Here is an 18289-nt window from a genome sequence, read left to right on the forward strand (position 1 = left end):
ACAATGTCCGCGTCTCTCAGGTTTGGGAGAGCAAGGAGGTGAGGTCGAAGTCAGTGGTCCCCAAAGTCCACTCAGATAGGTGTGGGGAGCTCTTCCTGGTCCTGCTTTAGGCAAGACAGTTGCACATTCTGGTTGCATTTTTTTTTCTCTTGCAGGCTAATCTGTCTCAAAGAAATTCACCAGCAAGCCCATCTCATTTGTTTGCCACCAGCCATTAAAAATATTTTCCTTCAGAGAAGGAAAGAGATTCTGGGAAAGAGAAGGAATGCTCGGAGAAGATAAACACTCACGTGAAGCTCGCCTTTAAGGTGTCATCACATTGCAACATCCACAGCAGTGTGAGGGCTGATCGCTGTGGGTGCAAGCCGAAGTTAGCAAGGGGGAGGACGGTGGGAAAGAGAGGGGCTCTGGGGAAGTCTCTGGAATAACTTCTGTGCGGCATGCCTTTCTCCCCCACCTCTCTGTCCTGCACTGAGTCTCTGGAGTGCCGCAGCCTTTGCAGTCGAGTAACAAACACACTGCTGACGGTGAGGGTAGCGGCCTCTGGAACTTACACAACTGTCTAAGTGTGGACGATCCGTTCCAGAAGAGAGGTGACTACCAAGCAAACTTCTCAAACAAGTTAAAATCATTGTCAGACTGCAGTGAGCATCAGCACCATTCAGGAAGCTTCGCTGGGATTCTGACTTGGCAGGTCTGGGGCGGGGCCCAGGAAGCTGCATTCTGAACAAGCACACCAGGAACTCTGAGGCAAGCGATCCAGGCACCCCTCTGAGGAGCACGGCTGTGGTGGTGTTCTTTTCTTGGGCTGGTCTGTGCTCCCTTTTCTCCCAGCCATAACCGGCTGGGGCAGAGAGACCTCACCTGGCAAACCATCTCCTGAGAATTCGGAACTGGGGCTCACAGAACCAGCAGTGCGCGTGCTGGAACCAGCCAGATCAGAAGCTTGGCTCATAGATTCTTTGGCTTCTGAAGCTGCCCCCTCTCTTGGCTCTCCCAGCCCCGACTCTGGTCCTGCCCAGGCTCCTCCTAATCCACCTGTGTCCTGAGACACTGTCCTTAGCAGCCTTCTCTGGTGACCCCAGACACATCCTGGGATGTCATCCATGCCCACATGTCCAAGGACTGTGCTCCCCAGGCCTGAGCCTCTGCAGGTCTCAGGCTGCCTGCCCAATGCCTACTGGACAGCTCTGCCTTGATGTCCTACAGGGAACTCACTTAACTTAGCTCAAATGGAACCCAGCATTTTTCCTCTCAGACATGGCACCATTTATGTTTTGTTTGTTTGTTTTTGGTGAGGAAGATTGGCCCTAACATGTTAGATGAGCTAACATCTGTGCCAATCTTCCTCTATGTTCTATGTGGGATGCCGCCACAGCATGGTTTGATGAGCGGTGTGTAGGTCTGCGCCCGGGATCCAAACCCATGAACCCTGGGCCGCTGAAGCAGAGCACGTGAACTTAACCACTATGCCACAGGGCCAGCCCACCATTTATGTTCTTTATCTCAAAGAATGGCCCCACTCTCCCCTCCCAATACCCAAGTCAAGATACGTGGCCATTATCCTAGACACTTCCTTGTTCTTAACCCCCTACCACTTAACCTCTGCAAAGAACAGCTACCATTTATTGAAAACACACCACTGGTAATATTCCATCACAACTCTATGAGGCAGGGACTGTAAGTGCCCCATCTGACAGAGAGAAAGTAGCACACAAGGCTGGGGCACTCTCCCAAGGTCATGTGGTACATGGTGGGGTTGCAGTGTGAGCCCAGGCCTATGGGTCCTGCTCTTACTAAGCACCCCTCTCCGTCCTAGGTCCTCCTGAGCACAGAGCCCTGTGCTCTTCACCATGATGCACCCCCGTCTCTCCCTTGTGGTGTGTTGATTTGGAATTCCAATTCTTTCAGATCTTACCAGCTGAAGATCAACTGTGGGTCAAAGCCATGATGAGATCTGAGAAAATCTGGAGACATGAACAGAAAAATCTGAGCAAATGGTGAGGCCTGGCATTTGCACAGAATTAAGAGCACACAGTCTCCCAGCACGCGACACCTTCCTCGTCCTGGGGCGCTGGAGCACTCCCATAAAAACGACAAGCTAGGACCCATCACTGTTTCTACAACAATGAGAATATTTATTTTCTTCAGACAGTAAAAATAACATTTTTCTCTCTTTTGTAAAAGTTAAGTACCATTACATTCCATTTTCTTAAATAACAAAATCCTAAAAATATATATTAAATTGTATACAGTGTGTCACACTTCATCTTATACTTTAAAATACATGATGTTTCTATTTTATTCTCAAAGTTGCATATTAAGAGCATATTTACAAATAAAGCCTTGTCATCCAAAGTCAAGATCCCCAGGGGAAGGTGAGTCTGGATGTGGGCAGGTCTTGACGCTGCGTGAACCCCACGACGGCAGCCCCCCGCCACATGCTCCTGAAGACACATCCTTTCTGAAGCAGATTTACCTGGGCCTTTCCTCCACACTCCACTTCTGCCTTGTTGAGTATGTTCTACTCGGCAAGACAGAAGCCTGTGAGATGGGCCCCCCTGGGGTCTGTAGGCAGAGGGTGAGTCCCTGTCACCCCTGAGCCAGCCAGCCTGAGGGGAGGCAGCTGTGGTGGAAGGTTTGCAGAACACCCCATGCCAGGGCAGCTTAGCTGAGAGACCTGGCCAGGAGGTAGAGGAGTGAGGAAAGTAAACAAAGACACCAGAGGAAACAATCAAAAGGTTAAAAATTCCCAAGGTAGTAACAAAAGCAGACATCAAACACCAAGCAGGGGATTCGAAACCCAAGAGGTGCCAGCTGACTGGGCTGTGGAGGGGGGTGCTGGCCCGCCTGGGTGGGAGACCTGGGGCGGCCTCAGGAGGCAAGGAGACAGGATCTCCGAGGCCGTCCACTTATAAGTGCTCGTGAAGATTAAGTGCCCAGGACACACGGGGGCTTGGTAATGGCCTGCATACCCGGTTGGTATCAGGATGGCCTGGCCAGATCCTGAGCTGGGTCAGACTCCTGCCTTGGGCTGACAATGGAGTGTGTGGGTGGGGCCGTGCCCAGACACACCTCAGGAGTTTGGCCTAAGGGCCAGGACAGCTGTACTTGCTAGTGCTTTGATCTCTGTGGGTTTCTGGCCAGTTGGAGTCTTGAGTCAGAGCCCATACTTCAGAAGTTACAGCAACCACGTTACCTTGCTGACACCAAGAGGGAGGCCTCAACCCTGTTCCGGCATGGGGGATGGGGGGAAGGCACCCCGGGGCTCATCCCTCCTCTTTCTCTGCTCTGCAAGAAACTGGACACTTGAGCAAGAACACAGGGCACTGAGTGCCTTCTAGAGCAGACAAGCACACTGTGAAACATGGCTAAGAGACCAGGTTCACAGCTGGCCAAAGCACATTCACCATGGGAGGCAAGAAGATCAGCTGCCCACTGGGACACACGCTGAGAAGGCAGGGCCTGGGAACCTGCAGTGAAGGGATGAGGAGGGCACACAGGCCTCGAGGGGTCTGCCTGCAGCCTCCTCCCCTCTGTCACCTCGGGGCAGAGGCCTTGGGCAGAATGCTTTCAGAACCAACATCCATAGTGGTCCCCAAAGCCCTTCCCCTTCCTGGTTCATAATCTTCTGCTATGTGATCTGTAATGTTCTTTTCTCAGGATCACCCTTTCCAGTAACTTCCAGCCCCCACTTTCTCTCTTCTAAAGCAGTTTGTTAAAAGATCAAGTGCTTCCTCTTTCAGTGCTCTTAGAAGCACGCCTCATCTCTTCTGGGACAATTTATTTCTCAGGAGTTTACTTAGCCACCAGGGACCCTGTGTGGGGTGTTGCTGACAGGTTCCAACCAAGGCCACGGCCAGAATGTGGCCCAGGCGTTTATGGAGGCTCAGCCTAGGACAATTTACGGCCATCTCCTCCCATACTGTCCTGAGCCAGGTTTGGGTTTCCCATGGCCACTCCCTGGACAGTAAGCTGATCCTGGCGGCAGAGGGCTGTGCCAGGGCCGGCCGGAAGGAGAGCACCGGGGCATCACCAGCACTTCTGGGACCGCTGAGAAAGGGCTGCAGGCCCAGACAACACACCGTGACCCGAGGTGTGCGGTGGGCAGGATGGGCGTGTGGGCCCACAGGCTGCCCTGAAAGCCAGCGATCAGAGTAAGCCCTGGGCAGCTGAACAACTGCCCCTCGGCTGGGTGAACTCTTTGCCAAATTCCACATTCCCTTTGTGCTGCGAAAGGATCTATTCACAGCACAGGGCCCTTTGTGACTGCACACACCTGACACTTGTGTTTGTGAGGAGATTCCACCAAAGCCAGGAATAGCTGGGAGGGGAGACTGCACATGTCAGTGGTCTTTGTAAAGGACAGGCTTGTCTCCAGCCCCAGGGGCCTGCGGACAGCTGCTCCAGGGTAATCACCCTTTCCAGATCAAAGCATGGAGATAGCACCAAGCAGTTCCATGCCTGCTGCAGGCCTTGTACAGTGCCCGGGGGAGTACCCCTGCCCCATTTCCCTCCCCTGAATGCCCCTGCCTTCCAGCTCCTAGCATCTCTCCTGGTTGCCGAGTGTCACCTCTCCCTGCAGACACCTCCCAGCTGGCCCCACACGGTAGTCCATCTTTCTGGGAGTGGCCAGGCACAGACAGGTTGCCGGTGCACAAGAGCAGCAGCAGGCAGTGGCTTAGGGACCGGGGGAGGTAGGCAAAGTGCTCTAAGAGGAAACCTGTTAGGCCAGAGGCACAGCAAGGCCCAGGGCCCGAGGCCTTTCGGAGAGCCATTTTCTGACACAGGCTCAGGCCCGGCCGTCAGAGGCACTGGCTGCTTTCTCAGCTGCTGTGGACAAAGCCTGCATTCGGGCGGTGGGGACTTCTGCAGTGGAGACGGCTCTGACTCACAACCGGGGGCCACTGAGGCCGCAGCTCTCAGTCTTAGGAGGCCCATACGCGAGGGTCTCCAGTTCCCAAACCACCCCCTTCGCCTCACACCACCTCTGTGATTCGCCTGCCTGTCTGAGGGGCAGGGTGGTGTGGGCCCACGGACAGGAGCCCTCTCCTTCCCCACAGGCCATTCTAGACCCCACGCTGTCCCCACAAGAAGCGCAGAGAAGGCTGCAGAGAACACAGGCTGTGGGGCACTTTTCATCTTCTTCTAAAAGGAGGGACACCCAAGGAGGGACTGCTGGCACCCTGTCTCACACAATGCTGCCTAAATGCTACATAAACCATGATATTTATACTCCCCGTTCTGAACTGAGAGTCAATTTAGAGAATCAGGGAGAGACAGGGGCCTGGCTCAGCTTCCACAGGACCACGAGCTGCTCGGGTGCAAGGCCAGACACATCCAATCCAACGAGGAGCTGCTGAGCACCTAGAAGAGTTTGCAGTGAAGTCTGCTGCGTGAATAAATGAATGGATGCTTTATACGACTGCTCCTCAAGCTTGCTCTGCTGGTCAGTGCGCTATGGAAAGAAGCTCCAGAAAGAAGCCCGAATGTGGAAGGTGTCACATTCGGTGTGACATGAATGGGGGTCACCAGGCCCAATTCTCAGGCCCTCCCAGGGTGGAGGAGGCCCATCCTCATCTAGCCCCCAGAGAGCAAAGCCTCTGAGTCAGCACAGAGCGTGGGCCCCCTTTAGGGCTTTGGGGGTGCTAATGCCCAGGAGTAGAGAACCAGGCCAACCCTCGAGAGAACCTCAGAATTCTCCCTGTCTGGCCCTGTTCCAAACCATAAAGACCAGGAGAAAGTGATCTGTGTGTGGACAAAACAGAGAAGCAAGCAAGCCTCAACATACACTACCCCTACCCACCACCTGACGTTGTCTAGAATGTACCTGAACCCAGTGCCGCACACAACCATCGCTGTCATCTCAGCCCCACCATCCTGACACCCCCATTCCTAGACAAGAGAGAGAGAGGCGCAGGAGGGCCTGGACCCGGGACCTTGAGTCTCTCTCCTAAAAGCAGCTGATGAGGGAAGACGAATCCAGGCCGCGCCTGTCCCTGCAGCAGAGCACCCCTTCCCCGTCTGCAGGAGCGCACCCCCGAAGAGGCCGAGAGAGAGGCAGGGAAGAGCTGGCCAGAGGCAACCACAGGAGAGGTGGTCCCCAGGGGCCTTGAGCTCTGAGGGACCCTGTGTCCTGGGCCCGGGGCAGCTTTAGTCACTCACAAGAGGATTACGGTCATCTTGTTGACTCGGACCCTTGAGCTTCTTCTTAAAGATGGAAATTGAAGTAGCAGGCTGATAAAAAATGCTCCAGATTTCCCCCGACGTCCCTGGCTGACGACAATCCCTAAGGTCCCCTGAAGCAGGAACGCGATGGGATCTGCCAAACGAAAATAACTTAATTTTTCAAGTAAAGTGAACAAAGCATCCAAAACAACCCGCCATCTCATAGACCCTCTATCTATGAAACGGGACACTCTGCGATGCCTTGGGAAAGACTAACAGGGGCCCTTCCAGACCCGAAGGACTGTTGTGTGGATGAAGTGTGCCCTATGGGACGGGAGAGCGGCGGGGAAAAGGGCAGCTCAGCGTACCAAAAAACTTTGTAAGGGGCAGAATTATTCAAATCTGGAAAGGGCTAGCCTGAGAGATTAGGTTTTCAAATTCTTTTTTTTCTTTTTAAATAGAAGAACTTTCTTCAAATGTCATTTATCTGGAAGCCCACCCAGCTAAAACAGGCTCAAGGCAAATCCGCTCTGCTTCCAATGGGTCCTGCGTGACTGCCAGTGCCTGCCTGGCCCGTGTCAGCCCCGGGGCTGCCTGGCAGGGGAGCTGCAGAGACACTCTCATGTCAGATGCGAGTCAGACACGCACTTTAGGGCCTCAGTGTGCTGGGAGGCGCTGGGCCCTACAGAAAGCCTCCTGTTCTCCCACTGCTGTGGGGACACACAGACAGAACTGTGCCTCACGGCCTTCCCCAGAAACACGTGAATTGTGACTTAAAAAAATATACATACATATATATACATATATATATTTATATTTATAGAAGGCATGTGAGTGGGCTCAGTGAACAGTATCAAGGACATTGTTTCCACTGAAAAATGTAAAGTGCAGGGTGGAGAGGCCTATGGTTGGGCCCCACATGGCCAAGGGAAGCCTTCACAGGGCAAAGGAGGAGTCGGCATCTAATGCATAAAAAAGTCTGTGGCAGGGGCTGGCCCGGTGGCGCAGCGGTCAAGTTCACACCTTTCGCTTCGGTGGCCCGGGGTTCGCTGGTTTGGATCCTGGGCGCGGACATGGCACTGCTTGGCAAGCCACACTGTGGCAGGCATCCCACATATAAAGTAGAGGAAGATGGGCATGGATGTTAGCTCAGGGCCAGTCTTCCTCAGCAAAAAGAGGAGCATTGGCAGCAGTTAGCTCAGGGCTAATCTTCCTCAAAAAAAAAAAAAAGTCTGTGGCAGATGGCAAGTGAGAAGATCAGGAAAAAGGTGGCTATCCCTGGACACCAATGTTCAGGAAGGCCTTGAAATGGAGAAAGGCTGTGGGTCAATTATATCTCAATAAAACTGGGGGGGGAGGGGAAGAAATGGAGAGAGCCTGGACTGGAAACCACCGGAAAGAAAGTAGGGGTGTAGAAAAAATAAAAACGAACTCCCCTCCCTAAGTACACAAACATCAGCAGTATGAACAATTGTCCCTTTCCTGGAAGGCAGAACTGTTAAACCTGAACAGCGAGATAAAGGAAGGAAAGATTTATTTCCAAATTGGTTAGAATCGAAGGATGAAACTGCTATAAGCTTCTTAAATAATTGTCTTAAAATAACTATTAAGCAACAATGAATAAAGTGTTAGAATTCTCTTCCTAAGAATGTTTCCCAATTTCTAGAAGGCATCAGGAAACAGGCAATGGTATTGTCCTAGGAACCCCTGCTCTTGCATAAAGATCTCTTTAAGGGGCCAGCACAAGCCAAAAAATGGAAATTGTTGCTTTTTATGCCCAGACTGTTTCAATCCTCCTTGAGATCGTATCTTCTGGACATGGAGGAACAACCCCTCAAACCTTAGTGCGATCTGTCCAGGTGTACGTCTCACTCTGCGGAGAAGGAGGAACGTCTCCGCCTGACGGTGCCTGGGACTAAGGGCTTTGGAACCAGGTTCTGATATTACAATTGTACCCGGACAAACGAAGCATAGTAGAAAGAGTTCTGAGCCTCCTCTCCTGGGATCGGGCAGCTCTCTCATACTCACTTGAATGTGATGTGCAGAAGTATCTTTGCTACGATGGCTGTGACTGTGAGGATGAGGAGAGTTGCCAGGCCATACACGGTCCATCCTGCAAGCACAAAAGACAGGGTTTATCGGACCTGTTTGAGCTCAGTTTTCAGAAGGAGGTCTGTTGGAAGCACCGAGTGAACAGCGGCAGCTCAGAGATGCAGGTCTGGCTGAGGAGCTCCCAGCAGGTGGGGGCAGCGGCAGGAGCGGCCAAGCGCTGGGCTGGCACGGAGCCCAGGCCTTCTGAGCACCTCGCACCTCGCCGTGCTCTAGAGCTCCTTCTTGGAGAGAGGCAGGCTGTGTGGTCCAAAGTGCACTAGACTCGGAGTCGAAAGGGGTGGTGTACACCGTCTCCGCCACTGGATCCACCATGCAACCACAGAGGAGTTATAACCTCTTTGGGCCTCAGTTTCCTCATCTGAGGAATGAGACATGGGAGCTGTGAAATCCTATCGGCATACACACACAAATGGCGCAGAGCAAGCACTGGAGGTGCACTGACCTTCTACAGGGGGTCCTGCGGGGGACCTGGGGAGCGGTCTGAAAACCTTGCTAATTGCTAACAGTGCTTTGCAGCTCTACCAGTCCCTAAAGGCCCCAAGTTCCTTGGCAGAAAAGAGAGAATGGAAGTCTGTACCCAACCAGGTGACGCAGCTTAAAACACAAGCCCACTACCCATTCTCTATGCCTCGCCCGCGTGACTTGTCTTCATAGCTCGTATCACTCTCTGACTTTTTATTTCGGTTCTTATCTTTCTCCTCCCACTTACAAGCCACAGCAGGGCAGGGGTTTTGTTTGGTCCACTGGGTAGTCCAGTGCCTACACAGTGCCTGGCACCTTTCGAGCACTTGCATATCTTTTGAAGGAACGAATGAACAGAGCTCTTGAAATGGCCAAGAGCGGGCCACAACTTAGGGCTCTAGACATATATTCTCAGAGTGAGGAAACACTGGGTTAGCTGACTAATCACAGTGTACAAAAGGCACACATCTTGGATCTGTGGAGGTGAGCACTTTTTCCTAAGGACGAAGGGAGCACGCGAATGAGAAAATGTCCCTCAAAGGCGAGGACAGAGCCACAGAGCCAGTCCCCCCAACCTGCCTCGGAATGAGAAACACCCAAGAGTGCTCAGTTTCTGTAACCGCCAAGAGTGCTGCCTTCAAGCTCTGTGGCTTCTGTCCCCTGTGATGGTGTCTGGGAACTGCTACCTGGGACGGTCTGGGGCGGGTGGCTGGGGCTGGTGGTGATGACGTAGAGGACTTTGGAGGACCGGGCAGCGCTGACACTGTGGTTGGCCTGCTCCGTGATCACCTCGGCCAGCGTCTGGTTGGCAGTGGGCCTCTCCTGTGGCGGTTCTTCCTTGACGGCTGGAAGAGCGAAAGGAGTGAACTGGGGGAAAGTTGATGGAGACGATGAAGAGCCACGAGGAGGAGGCCCTGGTTATGCAGAAAGGCCCGTTTCTCTGATTCAGTTTGGTGCAATTCTCTCCACTGCCCCACTGGCCCCAAAGCAGAACCTGTCAGGCTCTGGCCCTGAAGGAGGGGAAAGGAAGGAGCTGTTCGCTTCTAATCATTTTAATTCTTTGCTCCCTTCACAGACACCTGAGCACGCTTTATCGTTTTCCTACCCTTGCGCCTTTGCAGCTATGGCTCCCTCTGCCTGGAAGGCCCTCTTGCTTCCTCTCTATGGACCCAGATCCCATCTGTTCTTCAAGACTGTCCCACCTTCGGGAAGGCCTCCTCCCTCTGACTTCCTGTAGCACACGCTCACTGAACTCTTCTGGAGGCCTCTGACATCCCGGATCAAGACTAGGTCTTAGACACCTGATGTTTCTTGTGTGCTGGCAGACATATGTGCCTGGCACGTGTGTTCACATTAGAGGGGTAGAGAGTGCAGCTCCACCTTAGGATGGTTTGAAGGAAGACGGTAAACCAGTCTTTGGGGTTGGCCGGGATGTTCAGAGGCAGGAAGACGGACCACATGACCTCTTTAGAGCCTCCTGATTCTATCAGTCTCAGCTTTCTTTCAGTTGCTCTTTTAACGCTCCCACGAAAACTGTCATTAGAGCTATTATACAGCAAAACTGACAGGTTTCGCCTCTTTTTTATACCATGAAACATATACAAGTTATGAAATGGGAGGTGGGGAAGGCCACAAGTTGAGTCAGCAGCTCCTGACTTGTAGTCCTCCCAGCAAGAAGTGCCCAAGGTCTGCAGGTCGCAATGGCGCAAGAGGAGCCGGGGCGCACGGGCCCTGAGGGCCTCCAGGAGGCCAGGAAGGCTTACCTTGGTACAAGACAGCAAATCCCTGGGCCTGATTGATGCGATCAGAGAAGAAATACAAAATGACAAAATCCAGAGAGACATTAAAGGACAAAGGTGGGCGGTTCCTTCCATTGAAACGGACCAGGACACGGTGGGTGTAGCCGTCCAGCAGCTCCACCATGTCTGCAGAATCCCTGATGTCAAATAAGGTGAAGTTGAAATGGATGTGGGAGGCTCCTGGAACCCGAATGGTCCAGTAGCAGACCCTCCCCGGGGCGTAGGTGTCAGGAAAGTCAGGAGAATAGACCACTGAAGTCATGGCCGAGTAATTCCCACCACAGGCGCCAACAAGAGCTGTGGAAGACAAAAGAACACCGGCCTCAGCCTGGGGCCCGGCCACAGGGCTCGCTTTCCAACCTGTTACAAACAAAACTCTTCCTAACTAATGCGATCCAGTTTGGGATACTGTTTTTTGTCACAAAACCAGACCGTCTTATGTTTCAGGATCAAATCACAAAATGAATCTCTTAAACCCTGAATGAATGACTATGGAGGCTTTTTTTTTTTTTTTTTTGCCCAGGAGACCTTAGAAGTAGCACATGGCACAGTGGTGTGGCCTAGGTCGGGGCCAGACTAGAGTCAGAGAGTCTGGGTTCGGGACCAGCTGGGCCATGTGATCCCAGGGGCTGTTCTTCATTTCCAGGCCTCTCGCTTCTCACAGTTTTGAGAATGGAAAGACCACCACCTGCTCCTGTATCACATGAATGTGTGAGAACAAATGAGATAAAACACATGAAAACACTGGGCCCTTCCTGCAGGGAGGCACTCCATGAGGTAAAGTCGTAAAAAGCTGCACGGCACCCCTGATATGCTCGCATAAGGGTCCACACTTATTTTTCAAGTGGGAAAGTATGGCACAAGAAATGAGTTTCTGGAGCCGAGTGGTTAAGTTTGCATTCTCTGCTTCGGCAGCCCAGGGTTTCGCCGGTTCGGATCCTGGGTGCAGACATGGCACCGCTCATCAGGCCATGCTGAGGCGGCATCTCACACAGCACAACCAGAACGACCCACAAGTAGAACATACAACTTTGTACTGGGGGGCTTTGGGGAAGAAGGAAAAAAAAGAAGAGCAGTGAGTTTCTGTAGAGAGGAAACTCACTAGGTTCCGCCCCCTCTGCGCTAAGCACACCGATTTCTCTGGTCTCCTGTTTTTGACTGGCCGGCTGTGGGAAGGGGACAGAATCACTTCACCATATCTTATGTGAAGTGTAAACAGGATCCTGGAAATCAAAGTCCTTGAGAGGGAGTGTAGGGCTGGGATTAAAAAGCAGGCTTTGGGAGAGTTCCATGCCCCTTTAGGATGTAGAAAGCAGTAAGAGAATGTTGCTTCCATCCAAACAAGAAAAAGCTCAGAACTTCTCTTCAACCCATCAGAAAGCTGAGGCATCAAGACAACCAAGGGAATTTTAATTCTAAAAAGTAAGAAGCCCCATCTGAGGAGAGTCAGGTCATATAAAGTGTTTCATCTTTGACAGAGCAGGAGAAGAAGAGGTGGCCACCATAAAAGCAAGTGAGAAGAAAGCAGCTAGAAGGCTGAGTGTGGGCTAGCCTCTCACCCAGGCACCCAGACACAACAGGAGTCTGCACTCACTTGTAAGCAATTCTGTGCAGGCCTCCACTCCGTGCCCACGAGAATGACTGGGGTAGGGCTGGAGACCAAAGAGTCCTCCTTGGTGGCACCAGTGTACAGGACGTGATCAGCTGCTGCTGGGGGACAGGTGTGAAACACTGCCTGCTTACCAGACCCTCCCCTCAAAGGAAGCAAAAGCCTTATGTTGCTGGGGGAGGGGCACTAAACCCTCCCGCTCCCAGAGCAGGGTAGAAGGAAAACCTGTTTGCCCCTGGGGAGGGAGTAGGAAACATTCATTCCTGCCAAAGATCCACTGCTTCCGAGGGAAGAGCAGAGGCAAAGGGCATCAGCCCATGGTTGCCTTCAACCCCACGATCCCGCACCGATGCAAAGCCGAGGTCTGCTACCCCTGAGGGAGGGGCAGGAACTCTCTCCTTCCTGAGAGCCACCACAGATACAAGGCAGTGCTTGGCTGCGGGGAGAGGTGAGGTGTGCAGGGATGCAGAAAAAGCCCCACCTCTCAGGCCCAGTAATGTGTCCTGTCTAAGACCAAGGATGGTGCGGGAGAAGCAAGAACCATCCCCCCCCACACACACGGCCTCTTCATGAGCAAAGCACCAAGTAACAGGAAACAGCAGTCTACCATTGAGGGACGGCCAAGATCCCCTCTGTGGCACAGGCACGTAGGAACTTCCCCACTGAAGGTGGAACAAGAACCCTGGAAAAACCCACTGGCATCCGGGCTCCACACCAAGCACACGTAAGTAGCCCATCACTGGAGGAATCTGAAGCCTGAGGTGCACTGAGGGTAATGACAGAAATGAGAAAACCCAAACCCAGTTCAACTCCTGATGGAATGGCTCAGTCCCCACCCGAAGCAGGCCTGCCCATTCCCAGGTGTTAATACTACTTACCTCAGCCTCTAGTGTTCTACACATGGTGTGGGGCATTCCATACAATATTACAACACACAGAAAAAGCAAGAAAGCAAGCAGGAAAGAAAAAACTCACCATCAAGAGATAAAGCATCTGGTAATCATTTTACCACATATCCATATATCAAATCATTATGTTGTACACCTAAAACTAATACAATGTTACATATCAACTATAAATCAATTTAAAAAAGGAGAGAGAAAACAATCCAGAGAACCGGACTCAAAAATGACCCCGATGTTAGAACTACCTGACAGAGACTACACGATCAATACAGTAAAGGACCTAGTGGAAAAGAGGGACAACATGCTTGAGCAGATCGGAAATTTCAGCAGAGATAGGGGAACTGTCAAAAAGAGTCAAAGGGAAACGAGAGAAATAAAACAGACACTCTCAGAGCTGAAGAATTCCTTCCATGGGCTTATAAACAGACTACACACAGTTGAGGAAAGAATCAATACATTTGAAGATAGGTCAATAGAAATTATCCGAAATGAAACACAGAGAAAAAAGTAAGTGGAAAAAGCAGAATAAAGCATCCAGCAGCTGAGGAGCAATATCAAATGGTCTAACAATACATAATTGGAGTCCCAGAAAGGGAGGAAAAAGAGAATGGGGCAGAAGAAATATTTGGAGAGAGAACAGCTAAGAATGCTCCAAAGTCAATGAAAGGTAATCTAAGGATCTCAGCAAACTCCAAGCAAATAAATTAAAAAACAAAAATTAAAAGAAAAAAAGAAAACACATCCAGACACATCATGGTCAAATGTTGATAACCAAAAACAAAGATAAAATCCTGAAAGCAGGAAGAACAAGGGAAAAGATTACATACGGGGAAACAAAGATTCAGCAGACAGCACTAGAAACTATGCAAGCTACAAGGCAGAGGAGCAACATTTTTGAAGCACTCAAAGAAAAAAAACTGTCAGTATAGAATTTAATGTCTAGCAAAAATATTTTTCAAAAATGAAGATGAAATAAGTCTTTCTCAAACAAAAGCTGAGAAGCCATTGACAGCAGACCTGCATTGGAGAAGATGCTAATGGAACTTCTTTAGGCCCAAAGAATATACCAGATGGCAAATAAGAACATGAAAAGGGGGCTGGCCCAGTGGCGCAGCGCTTAAGTTTGCACGTTCTGCTTCTGGGTGGCCCAGGGTTCGCCGGTTCGGATCCCGGGTGTGGACATGGCACCGCTTGTCAAGCCATGCTGTGGTAGGTGTCCCACATATAAAGTAGAGGAAGATGGGCACGGATGTTAGCTCAGGGCCAGTCTTCCTCAGCAAAAAGAGGAGGATTGGCAGATGTTAGCTCAGGGCTAATCTTCCTCAAAAAAAATAAAAGAACATGAAAAGATGTTCAACATCATTAGTAATTACAGAAATGCAAATTAAAACCACAATGAGTTACCACTATGTGCCTGCTAGAATGGCTATTGTTAAAAAAAAAAAGACAATACAAAAGTTCAGGAGAGGATGCACAAGTCTCACATATTCTTGGTCAGAATGCAAAATGGTATAGCACTTTGGAAAACAGTTGGCAGGGTCTTATAATGCTAAATATGCACTTAGCATGTCACCCAGAGATCCTGGAACTCCTAGGTATTTACCCAAGAAAAATGAAAACACACGTCCACACAAACGCTTGCACACGTATGTTTATAGCAACTTTTATAGCACCTTTATCATAGACAGACCAAGGTTTATCAATTGGTGAATGGATCAATTGGTGAATGGAAAGTATCACAAATTTGATACGTTTGTACAAAGGGACACTTCTAAGCAATAAACAGAACAACTAAAACAACATAGGTGAACCTCAAAAGCATTATTCTAAGTGAGAGAAGCCGGACACAAACGGTTAAATGCTGTATAATCCCATTTATATGACATTCTTCAGAAGGCAAAGCTGTACAGAAGGAATACAGCTCAGCGGTTGCTGAAGGCTGGGGGTCGGGGAGAGGACTGCCCACACAGGGGCACAAGAGAACCTTCCGAGGTGATGAAAAAGTTCTTTATCTTGACTGTCTTATCGAATCATACAACGAAAAGGGTAATCTTTACTGTATATAAATTATACCTCAATAAACCTACATTTTTTTAAAAATGGAAACTTTAGAGAAAGACCTCCTGGGTTCTAATCCCGACTTTACCACGTACTAACTATAAATTTGAGCAATATACTACACCTCTGTATACCTCATCTATAAAATGAAAATAATAATAGTTTCTCCCTCGTGGGGTGTTATAAAAATTAAAATGAGCTGGTAACATGTAACATGTTTAGTATAGGATCTGGCATATGGTACCAGCTCAGTCAGTGTTAGCTGTACTATTATTATTATTTGTAAAGAATAAAGGATCCAGGTTAAATTGATATTTCAACAGCAAGGACAGACCTTCAACTTAGAACTTTTGATTCCCAGATTTGAGCCATGCAGACAGCACATCCAATACAGCAATTTTGAGAGCAAACACATGACATCTATGGTAAGATTCTTAAAATTCAGTGACAATTCAATAGGAAACTTGAAACTGAGGAATATATTCAAGGTCTTACTTTTTGAAAGGGAGATTAGCCTGACACATACGACCTGGGCAGGTGGAGGGCACGCAACCGACCTGAGCAAAACCTCCAGTGGCCAAAAGCCAGCGTCCTCCCGCTGTGATTAAACACCTTGTCAAGCCTCCAGTCCACCTCAATATTAGCGCAGTCAGTTTCTTCAGGAATAAGCTTCAGGCATCAGTAGGAACAGCCGGCTTCCCCCAGATGCAGCTGAGCGCTCTGCTTCTAGACATGAACGATGATGGATATGTCCCAGGAAACAAACCTTAACCAAACGGGTCCCAGCCATGAATGAGACTCCACTGAGTTGGCACCCAGGAAAGGAAAAGAGTATTACGGTATTTTATCAATTCTAAGGGCCACATTTTAATCTTTAAAACTGGGATCTGTCTTTCAATCAACACATGTCATTGTTTAATCGGAAGCATTTTTTTTTTCTCAGTGTTATGTAAAATAATGTGGCATCTCACAATTGATGGCATCTTAGAGCCTATGAAACACAATTACGAATGCAGTCCCAGTGGTGAGATCCTACCTGTCCTCAGGCCCTTAATATTTTTCACCACTAATCTCTTCACTTCCCACTAAAATATAAATTACACGAGGGCAGGATCTCTATCTGCGGGGCCTCGGGCAAGTTACTGAACTTTTATGAGCCTCAGTTTTCTCCTCAGGCAAATAAGGATAATAATACTTGCTTCACAGTATTATGAGAATTAAGGGAGAGAATGCATGGAAAGTGAACGGCATGGTGCCCTGTAAATGTAAGTGCTCAACTAATGTTACAAGGTAAGGCCCAATCCGTGTGGCTCTCCCTTGAGTGCCAAGAAGCTGAGGCAGAAGTTGAGAAGTTGAGTGCCTGGGCAGTCCCTGTAACCCACTATTGACTTGGCCTACTTCATCTTCTGTTCGGTTCCATTGACTCAATAAATCAAATTCCAGGGGTACCAGAGGCTCTGAAGCCTCCGTCAGTGCTGCATTTACACACAGTACGCGGCCTACTTCGGTGACCTCCCTAAGCTCCTGAGAGCTTGCTGGAAAACCAGCCATAGAGCCTATGACAAATGACTTGATGCGGCAACATTGACTGAGCAGACAGCTTCCGCCAGCTGCCTCTGCAGTCTCTCTGCAGAGGTGCAAATGCAGGCTAAGTGCCTCTAGAGCCGAGGAGCCCAGGACGCTCTTCTGGAAGGAGTGAAGAACAGGAAGATCTCACTGACATTCTGCCTGAGACTCGGGTTCGAGCCACACTGGTAGCAGAGCCTGACGTTCTGGGACACAGAGACTGCAATCTGGTCCTTCTCTCACCATCTAACTTCTCCTCCAAGCTCTTCGGAGAGACTTCTTTGCCCTCCCACGTTGTAGGACAGTCCATAGTCACCACCTCCAAGATGCTCAGCCTCATCCAGTGAATGAAAAGGATTTCCATGAGGCGGACCTCGAGCTATTGAAACTATTTTACTCTCTAGTAGGTGAAATTTCAGGGGTTATTTCTGCAGGGCTGCATTTTGTACTTTTCTTTGCAGAGGCGCGTGAGTTTTAGAGTTGGTTACTGTCTGGAGCCCCTGCCAGTCCACACATATCAGGGTCCCTGGAGTCTAGAGCATGCAGCCTCTCAGAAGGTCAACCTTCCCAGCTGAGTGAATGGAGGCCCGAGAGGGCAGCCTCTGGAGAGCTGCAGAGGGGGCCTATCTGATGATCATCAGAACAACCGGGCCAACTCTGTTCACACACATTAAAGCACTAAACTGGATCTGTTATTAGGATCTATTTTATTATTGTTAATAAAAGGGATTCTGCTGCTGAAAAGAGAAAAACTAAAAATGTGACAAACCTGGGTCTGAATCCTGGCTTTGGCACTTATTAGCTTGGACAAATTATTTTATCTTTCGATCCACAGTTTTCTTATCAATAGGGCTGTTGCAAGGATTAAATAACAAAATAAACAAAAGCATGCAGCATCAAGTCTAGCACACAGCAAGCACTCAGAGGCAGCAATTATTTTCATTGTAATTAATTCGTTTTAGTGCATCTTTGTGTCAGGCCTAGTACGACCTCCTGGATACGTTTCTACTATCAAAGATGGTACTTGCTACATGACTGACTTTAAACCAAATTATTTCCATTTGACACCTCCACTAGACCCATTGTACTAAATAAAACAATTTTTTCTGCCACACAGTAGATGCCCCCAAAAAATGTGCTAAACTGGCCCAGCCCAGTGGCGTAGTGGTTAAGTTCACAGGCTCTGCTTCAGCAGCCCAGGGTTCGTGGGTTCAGATCCCAGGCACAGACCTACACACTGCTCATCAAGCCATGCCGTGGGGGTGTCCCACATACAAAATAGAGGAAGATTGGCACAGATGTTAGCTCAGGGCCAATCGTCCTCAAGCAAAAAAAAGAGGAAGACTGGCAACAGATGTTAGCTCAGGGTCAATCTTCCTCACACAAAAAATAAATAAATAAAAATTTTTAAAAATGTGCTAAATGAATGAAAGATTATCATAAAAACTATATTTTATTTTTATTGACATAAAATTCACTATTTTAACCATCTTAATGTGTACAATTCAGTGGTATTAGTATATTCACAATGTTGTGCAACCATCACTATTATCTAATTCCAGAAAATTTTCGTCACCCCAAAAAGATCCATATCCGTTAAGCAGTCCACT

The 18289-nt window shown here is 49.4% G+C and overlaps 1 protein-coding gene and 1 long non-coding RNA gene across 4 annotated transcripts in view; one reads left to right on the top strand and one right to left on the bottom strand.

The window, feature by feature from the left end:
* LOC106783474 (uncharacterized) overlaps window positions 1–2363 on the top strand; it is a 45435-nt gene extending 43072 nt beyond the window's left edge. The window contains exon 3 of the long non-coding RNA XR_001381274.3: window positions 156–2363. This is a non-coding gene — a long non-coding RNA (uncharacterized lncRNA). The remainder of the gene's footprint in view (window positions 1–155) is intronic.
* The window catches only part of KREMEN1 (kringle containing transmembrane protein 1), a 65579-nt gene continuing 49561 nt past the window's right edge, over window positions 2272–18289 (bottom strand). The window contains exons 6-9 of one of the 3 annotated variants that reach the window (XM_023646921.2): window positions 10506–10838; window positions 9429–9587; window positions 8197–8281; window positions 2272–6322 (exon numbers count right to left, since the gene is read on the bottom strand). In XM_023646921.2, coding sequence (XP_023502689.1) covers window positions 6154–6322; window positions 8197–8281; window positions 9429–9587; window positions 10506–10838 — 746 coding nt within the window. In that variant the 3' untranslated portion in view covers window positions 2272–6153. Of the gene's footprint in view, window positions 6323–8196; window positions 8282–9425; window positions 9588–10505; window positions 10839–18289 lie in introns of all 3 variants that reach the window. The other 2 variants (XM_023646920.2, XM_070219833.1) reach the window with 2 other exon arrangements.

Source organism: Equus caballus, chromosome 8 (genome assembly GCF_041296265.1).
Source record: "Equus caballus isolate H_3958 breed thoroughbred chromosome 8, TB-T2T, whole genome shotgun sequence".
NCBI lineage: Eukaryota > Metazoa > Chordata > Mammalia > Perissodactyla > Equidae > Equus > Equus caballus.